At 51.3% G+C, this 8842-nt stretch overlaps 1 protein-coding gene across 2 annotated transcripts in view; it reads right to left on the minus strand.

Annotated features, from left to right (window-relative positions):
* Positions 1-435: 435 nt before the first annotated feature.
* The window catches only part of TRPM2 (transient receptor potential cation channel subfamily M member 2), a 61127-nt gene continuing 52720 nt past the window's right edge, over positions 436-8842 (minus strand). The window contains exons 27-33 of one of the 2 annotated variants that reach the window (XM_019512730.1): positions 7647-7723; positions 7446-7547; positions 4082-4168; positions 3208-3313; positions 2680-2781; positions 1610-1726; positions 436-1042 (exon numbers count right to left, since the gene is read on the minus strand). In XM_019512730.1, coding sequence (XP_019368275.1) covers positions 917-1042; positions 1610-1726; positions 2680-2781; positions 3208-3313; positions 4082-4168; positions 7446-7547; positions 7647-7723 — 717 coding nt within the window. In that variant the 3' untranslated portion in view covers positions 436-916. Of the gene's footprint in view, positions 1043-1609; positions 1727-2679; positions 2866-3207; positions 3314-4081; positions 4169-7445; positions 7548-7646; positions 7724-8842 lie in introns of those variants that run through there. The other variant, XM_019512737.1, reaches the window with a different exon arrangement.

An 8842-nucleotide genomic window follows, 5' to 3' on the forward strand; every position in this document is an offset into this window, starting at 1 on the left:
TTGTGTGACAGGAGAAAACAGAGGCCCTTGTGGATATGAAGGCCCTGCTAGGTGCTGTGCAAACAAATGATGAGAGGCTGTCTCTGCCCCAGGGAGTTTACAAGACTTACCCAAGTTTTGCAGAGGAGAAACTGAGGCCCAGAGAGACCAAGGCCCAAATCTCTAAAGGCATTTAGAAGCCTTGCTCCCACCTTTACTTAAAATGTCTGTGATAGAGGAGGTAATAGAAACCAGGGACCCTGCCTAACACTGAATACATCTATATGTATGCTTTAGTACACAGTAGACTAATTTGCTACACAATAAACCATCACCATTGACACGCGCGCAGCAATTAGGCCCATGTAGACTAATTTACTGTGCCGTCAGATAGTCCCATCAGACACGTATGATGGCGGAATAAATTACTGTGCTTAAACACATGTAGATGGTGACATCCAGATTACTTTAGTCCAGCTCAGATTGCACTGGAGTTTATTCAGTCGCATTAACTGCACATGTAGACGTGCCCACTGTGAGTCAAGACATTGGCTTGTTATCTCGAGAGGCTTGGGTGGAGAACCTGGCCCACCTCTCAAAAGGCAAATGAATGAATGTTTTGGAGCACAAAACAAAGCCACTTAGCCAAAGCATATGTTTCTACTCAGGAAAGCACCAAGCCTGGGAAAGCAGGGGAAGTTACTGGCCAGGTTTGTTGTGCCTCAGCAGAGCGGTGTGAGGAAGTTTGGCCTGGAGGACAGTCTCTCTTGCCAGGTAATTAAGCAAGAGTCATGTAGAACCACACGTTACCCACCGTCTCACTGCGCCTGGAGGGTCAGGCCAAGTGACAAGCTGGAAGGCCCAACCTGGAGACTGAGACAAGAGTAGCTCATCTCCTGGATCCAGAAAACTGTCCCTGATGGCAGTGGCAATTACGTCAGTAATAGGCACCCAGGAGGGCAGATGCCTTCTGCAGGAGTTCCTTGTGGTTCGCGTACAGGGGGATCCTCTTATCCACCACTTGCCAGCGGATGCAGACCTCTGGGTCCAGCCCCTGGAGAAACTGCAAAGGGAAAACAGTAGAGCATGGCATGGGACAGCTCAGATATGGACGAGATGCTTTCTCCGGATCCCTATTACCCATCACTCCCAACACCATCCACCATGGGATTTTAGGGCACCGCAGCTACTGGGGGCTGTTGGATAAAACCCTGGCTCTACATTTCCATAATCAACTGTAGTGGCCATCCTTCCCCAAGGGGCAGCTGCCCTACCACAAGGCAGACTGGAGGCACCCATGTGGCATTTAATAGCCTTAGAAACCCCAGCCAAGAGACCTCTCATACCTGCCTATTCTCCCGGCTGGTTCCCCTCATAGTTGGGTTCCCCCTCGACCCACAGAGAGAGAGAAAACCAGAGTGGACCTCACCACCATTCTGAGACCACAAGGTGGCGGGGCAGGGATCGTGGCTATATTAACACAGACTGGGGACAGCTAGGTCATGCACTGAACTCTGAGGTTTCACTGTCTCCGCTGGGCCCAGGCTACAGTCTTCAATGAGTCTCCTTCTCTGAACTGTGCTGGGAGTGAGGCCCTTTCACCTGGAAGCCAGAAAGCAAGAGTTTTTACCGAGTTCATCCGCTTCATCTCTATGTCGTTCTTATCTTCAAAGTGCACATTGACAGCAACGGTCTCAATCCAGGCATTGTCCGTGTTCCTAGGGTCATCAATGTAGCCCTTGTATATCTGTAAAGGGAGAGAGGACAGCTGGGAAGGGCCCCTCAAGGCAGGAGAGAGGTTTCCCTGACTTAGGAGGGTGTCAGCTGTCACGTGGCTTCTGCTCCCTGGTCACCTCTTTGTAAGGCTTGACCCTCTTAGGGAGCAAATATGGCTCCTGCAGCTGTGAATGGGCTAGCAGGACGGAGCTGCCTGACAGCTGCATGGCTGGAAAAAGGACTGAGAGATCCAGAGCCTGCTGGAGTCGTAGGAGCCTGCCCACTGGCTGCTCTGGGCTTGAGGTCAGGCCTGAGGTTAGCTGGATTCACTTCCAGAGCATAATACAGGACAGCAGCACCCAGAGCCATATGTCATTCTGATAGGGATAAACCTTCTCAGACCTACATGGCTCATGAGTGGCTGCCAAGGCAAAGGTAACTGCAGGCCCCAACTTCCCTATCTCTGACCCTGTCTGAAGACTGTGGTCTTCCTTGAGTGCTGCCCAAGAATGCTAATTCCATGGTAGAGTATCTGTGCCTTTGAGGGGGCTGCAGGAGAATCAATGGGTTTCCCCCATTGGAGCTCCATACCCTGCATTTTGGCAGTGAGCCTTGCCCCAACCCAACCTGCCCTCAAACTCCTGGCCTTTCTGGAAGCCCCACAGCCCAGATGACACAGCTCTGTGGACTGGATGCAGTCGGCGGGCTATATGTTTGACACCTCCATCTTAGGCTGGGTCTACCCTGCAGTGAGAGGTGTGACTGCAGCACTGGCCAGCACTAACACAGGGCACAACAGCAGTCATGGTACAGTGGTCTAGGTCTGTGCCACCCGAGTCTAGTGGGGGCTCCAGAGATGTCATCAAGTCATTGGTGTGTGCCACCATGTGCCAGGTATGTCTACAGATGCTGTAGTCACAACCCCTTGACACCAACCCTACAGGAGCACCCAGGCTCCATGCCCCGTGGAAGCAACCCACATACCTCGGTGCCCTGGTTCAGCAGGTTCTGGAACTGGGTCCAGAACTCCCGTCTCAGCACGTGCTTCAGCTTCAGTGGCAGTGACTCGCCTGGCTCCAGTGACCCCTGTACAAGACCAAGTTGTAAAAACTGGGCCATATCAGCTGGGACTCCTCCCTGACCCTAGCATGGGAACAAACCTCATGACCACTGTAAGGACAGTAGATGTTACCAAACCAGGTGTGGCACTGGTCTGGAGAGTGAGCATGCACTGTCCCACAGAGTGAAAACATGCATGAAATCATGTCCCTGCCTGTAAGCTCATGAACCTTTGGAACTTACTGCCCTCACAATTTACTAAGGCCATTGGCTTGCCAAGGCTTTCAAAAAGACTAGGCACCATGAACAAGGGTAGAAGTTGTGGTAAACTAGTACAGATAAAAGGAAAAAGGACTGTCAGACCCTACCCCTCAGGATCCCAGCCAGGTGGGGAGGAAGGTGGACAGCACATTGTTTTGTCCCCGTCCAGCTGGTTGTCTCATTGACTCTTACCCCAAGCAGAGCCCAGTGGTCTGACAAGGGAAACAGGACAACAAGGACTTCCAACATTTTCTTCAAATTCTTCCTGTAAATCAGCCCATCTGTGTTCCTTCTCCAGCTGTGAGAGAGAGATGCATTGCACCACGCTAGGACCCTACTCCATCACCTCCGCCACCCATCAGGGAAAGCCAGAGGATAAAGAGAGTTCAGAGACCCACCCGCTATCAGCACCCCACCTCCCCTCTCTGGGATTGTCCCTGCAGAGGTCTCACACTTCCAGCTTTCTCTCTTGCCTATGACGGAAGGTAAGATGGTTTCCAGGGTCAGCCTTCAGGGCGGCAAAGACAAAACAAGCTGCCCATACTAAGGAGTTAAGCCTGGTCCCTATATCTGAGCACGGACTAGCTAGCAGCAGGGACACCTGAGCACAAAACTTTCCTCAGCCCCTGACTCGCTGTAGTCTTCAACAAATCCCTTCATGTCCCTACATCCCTCTTTCCCCATCTATAGAATGGGATGTGATACTTATCCTATTAGAGCATGGCGAGAGGTAATGACTGTAAAGTGCTTTGAAGATGCATTTGCAGGGCAAAAATTACAAGGACAAGTGGGGATTTATTATCCTGGCTAGCTCCTCCCTCGCCTCATTGTAAAGTTGACATAAAAGCAGCACCAGACTCTGGATCTTTAAATGGGCCAGATAAAATTGCTACACGAGGGCACCAGGGTCAGAAACCCCTGACACACTGCCTTCCCTGCCGTATATAACCGGCTTCTGCCCAGTGAGTTAGGGTGCTGATTTTCCTGCCTCACTGGGGGAGGGTGCTGCTCCATTCAACTCACTTGAAGAATGATGCCCGGATGTGCAAGCCTCCATTTCACTCACCGAGTCACAACAGGGTGCATTGCATGATTGGGCCCAAAGTAGCACAGGCTCCCTCGGCCTCGTAGTCCTGTCCTTCCCATGGGATTCCTAGCACAGAAGCCAGAGAGAGGTGTTGAGATCCATCTGCTGGCTCTCCCGCCTTGTCATATGACCCAGAACTTTTTCCCTCAACCCCATCAGCACATTTCCCAAGCACTACATGCATACATTGCCTAGCGCCAAAGATGCTGAGAATAGTTTGGTACAAAGATGCATGTTGTTTCCACTCCTTTTTTTAGCTTCTTGGAACCTCTTAAGATTCCAGGAAGCAAAGAACAATTGCTCGAAACAACTCCTGGAAAATCAACTAATAAAACTTTACAACTTTTTCCAGTTGGAAAGTATATGACATGGTGCTTTCTAGACAAGGGTTCAGAGTGGTGGTGTCCTGAGCAACAGGCTGTGTGTTAGCAGGTGGAAATACTTCCGCCACATCAGACAGCATTTTTTCTCTTGTTTTCTACTCTGTCAATAAAGGAGTCAACAGCTCTGATTTAGTTAGTCTATAAAGTGTGGAGAAATCAACCTCTCTGCCCAAAATCTCACTGCTGTAGGGCCTCAGCCCAAACCCTCCCTCCCTGGTTACAAACTCTAGCTCCTGAATTCACCTGGTCTCCTAAGTAACAGGGCTGTTAATTCCATAGGGAGTGGGGAGCTCTCTCTTTGTTTAAGAGGTCCCGCCACTGCAGGTCATGTGACTAGTCTTCTCACCTGGGAAGTTGATGTCTTTTGGAAGCACTGGTCAGCAGCCAATGGGTCTGCTGCTGGTTGGAACTTAATGATGAGGTCACAACAAGTATATATAAGGTCCCTTCTTCCTGAAGAAGGGGCAGACTTGTTCTGGGGGCACAGGCGCGAGCCATGTGGCCTCCAGAGTCTCTGGATGGAATTGTGAGCATCCTACCGGAAACCTAGCTAGTAATTTAGGATTGAGTGTTCTAGATGTGTATCAAAAGGGCTAAACAAGCCCATACTGATTTGCTCAAGGTAGTTCCCCATTCAATAATCTGTGGTTTATATTCCTTCCCCACCCCAACCCTCTTTAAATCAACTAATCTATCTAAGCACCCCTTGCAGTGTGTGCTTAAGAGGGAAGGATCAGCCTTGAGGGACCACTCCTCCTGTATACAGGGCAGCTTGTGAATGCTTCAGGCTAAAGGAAGCACCCCAAAATCTCACAGAGGGTTAAGCAGCCTCAAGGTTCACAAGGTCTGTGTATCCTGGGGGACACAGAGCTCCAACAAAGACCAGACCCTGGGTGCTGGCAGTGGTTACCCAAGGCTTGTGGGTGTGCTCCAGGAAGGGGGATGGCTGGACATAGGCAACCCAGGGGAGCCACTTGAAGCATGGTTCTTGGTCGGCCACAGTAAGGTGGGTGGCTCAACATAGGAGTACCCCCTCCTGTTCCACCACATAAGATACAAAATTTACCCTGTCTTGTGTCTGACTTCAGATTAACATGGCTAACTGCGTCTCTCATTAATATTTATGTTATAACCCATTTCCCCATGGAAAACTCTGCAGCAGCATTTTCTTTCTTGGTGCTGAGTTTTCTAGGGCACAGTGACACAAAGTCGGTCACATTAGGAGCAGTTGGGGTATTTTCCACAATATCAAACACAGCCCCAGGCCCAAGAGAAGTTCTGTTTTCACACAGAGAAGGTCACAAAGTGAAAGTGGGCACTAGGCAGAAATATTTCCAAGTGTCAAATCAGCTGTGATATTCATGGGGTTGTTTAAACTGGATTTTTTGACCCCACATTAAAGGATAACCAGTGATTTCCCAGGAGTTCATGTTTGTAAAGGCTGGTGTGAACAGCCCCATCATTCCTGCTTCACAACATGGGTAATGTCCAGTCTGGCCTTTTCAAACGTATCAACCACCCCCAATTCACTGGCAATACATTAACTCAAGGGGAAAAAAAGAGTCCAGTGTAGTAACACCATTTTCATTCAGTGCTCCATAACCCAGCACTGAGTCTTGCCTACACAAAAGCATTCAAGAAAATCAATAAGAATTAACTAAAGACGTGATCCAAACTAGTTAAACTGGATTAACCCCCTGTGTGATGGTCTTAGTTACAATTAAAGCTGCTTTCATTCTGCTCATCTTGGAAATGAAATAAATTGACTTATATTAAGGCCTCTTTAATCCCAAAGAGAGTCCATGAAGAAATTTAATGCAGTTTACCTAGTCTCCTTTAAGAATTCATTCAAATTAATTTTCTAGAGTATGCTTACACAGACAAACCTGCCACAGAATTTAGCTCTGAACTGGGTAGCCAGAGCCTGCCCCGAGATGGACTCAGCCATTCAGAAAACTTAAGGAGAGCAAAAACTCCCAAGCACATTGGATAACAAGTCTGCCCTGCACCAAGCAGATTGCAATAGTGGATAACACTGCTTTTTCTAGGGAGGGTTATTTTTTCCTCTCCTTCCCTCCTGACTGGTGCAGTCCCTATAAGGCAGTAGAAGCGGAAAGACTACCCTGAGCTATATTGGCTGTGAGGAGCAGAAGGAGAACAGTACAGGAGAAAGAGGAGGTGTTCAGTGTCTGCTTCCGCAACCCCCTGTTTGTTCCTCAGGAGAGTGGTGTAGCTGTGCCCTGTCCCCTGGTGCTCTTTGGGCCTGCTCAGCTGGCTTAGCCTGAGAAGACCCGACTGCTGTCTGTTCTGAATCCTTTCACCCCTCATTGTGCCAGTCAGTGAACTCAGTCCCAGCTGTGGCACATACCACCCCCACTTTGCTCTGAGTTTGTGCAGGCAATGAAAAGCCACCACCAAGTGCCTGCCCCACATCTGTCACTGAGAGGCAACTTTTGCATGGCAAACAGCCAATGCTGAGTTTTCCAGGAAACCTAATCCGGCCACCAGAGCCAACCAGCCTCAGCCCTCCATGCTGTGACCGGCTGCGGGGCCTTGGCTGACTAGAGAGCAGGTGCTTTGGGGTACAATTCTCCCTGTGGGGAGCAAAGGCCTCATTTCCAGCACAGGAACTTCCTCATTTTCCTGTTATTCTCCAAAGGAACCTGCAACTTTGCTCAGGGGCAAGGACTCCTGCCTCAGCAAGGGCCAAGTTGGGAGCCTGCCAGGACTGTGACAACAGCCAGGCTCAGGGACACAAAGGGAGCGCAGCTGGGCAGTGCACTGCATTGTGGGATTCCAGGGGTCACACTGGGCTGTGACGGGTATGGCTTCCCCTCCCCGCCTCTCCCCAGGGGAGCAGTGAAACTGAAGCATAGAGCAGCAATGAGCCAGGCGGGCTTTGCTCTGGAGACCTTTGCTTGTGAAGCACCCTCACTCCCCACCCCGCCCAGCCCACTCACAGTGGCAACCCCTCCTGGATGTCGTAGGTGCCATGGAAGCTCTGCCGGTTGACCAGTCCATCCATTGTGTTGAAGCTGATCTTCAGCAGAGACTCCACAGAGCTGGAAAACAGAGCATGGGGTGGCAGAGGGGGACCCAGAGGGAGTGGTGAAGTGAGGGGAGGGACTGAAGAGGAGGCGGCAAGCAGATCTGACACTCACTGTCCCAGAGGGTCACAGGCAGCTTTGTCCTTCCTGTCTGCAGTGAAGAAGGGCGGCTGATAGATCTGGAACTCCACCTGCAGTGCACAAAGCTCCCTTCAGCCTCCCAGGGGCTGATGGCTCCTGAGCCTGGGCATGGCTCCAGCACAGCCCAGCTCACTGCCCCCTGGTCTCTTCTGAGTTGGTCCTGGGGAACCAGCCCCTGATGGGACACAGGACGGGCACCTCCACTGCTTGGTGCTGCATTGGAGCCCAGTCCTGTCAAGCCAGAGGCTCTCTGAAAGGGACTGGGCTCCAGGTTAGAGCTGCAGGGCTGGAGAAAAACTCCCTATGGGGACCCCAGCCTGTGCCCACTGCTGATCTTGGGAGCACTGCGCTGACACCAAATGAAACCCATCGTCCTGAGACAGCCAAGTGCCTAGGTGACAGCTGAAAGCCAAGTGCCTCCTATGTCCTGGCTCATGGCACAGACACTCAGGCAAGTTCTCAGCCTGCTTTGCTCCTCTCCAGTAGCACAGAAAGCTGAGGCCCCAGCACACATGGCTTTGGTGTCATTGGACCTCTTCCCTGTGGCTACCAGCACAGCAGGAAGTGCCAGAGACAGCATGGGCACCCCTAGCTGCTCTGACCTGCACCCTGGGTTGGAGACCAGGTTGGAAATCAGGGAGCTGCCACCAAGTACCAGCTGGACCCTGTACTTCTGCCACACTCTGCATTAAATCTGTGAAGCAGAGACTTTGGCCCTCCACTGTTAACAACACTCTGACTCAGGAAGGTAATGTGGGCCAAATCCTCCGGTCCTACCCCTGGGGACTGAGTAATGGCTGAGTTGGGGCATGGGGATTGCGAGTATGCAGCCAGAGCCCTGTTCCCAGACAGACAGGATGTGGCCCAGACAGAGTTGCATAGTTTCCTAGTTTCCTAGTTGGTAGGGGCGGAAGGGACCTGAGCAGATCACCAAGTCCGACCCCCTGCCACGGCATGAAAGAGTACTGGGGTCAAACGGCCCCAGCAAGGTGATTGTCAAGCCTCCTCTTAAAGACCCCCAGGATAGGAGCCAGCACCACTTCGCTTGGAAGTTGGTTCCAGATCCTAGCCGCCCTGACAGTGAAGTAGCGCCTCCCGATGTCTAGTCTGAATCTACCCTCTGCCAGCTTGTGACCGTTATTTCTAGTCACTCCTGGTAGTGCTTGGGG

The sequence above is a fragment of the Gavialis gangeticus genome, unplaced genomic scaffold (assembly GCF_001723915.1).
Source record: "Gavialis gangeticus isolate Ggan-Ray unplaced genomic scaffold, GavGan_comp1, whole genome shotgun sequence".
NCBI lineage: Eukaryota > Metazoa > Chordata > Crocodylia > Gavialidae > Gavialis > Gavialis gangeticus.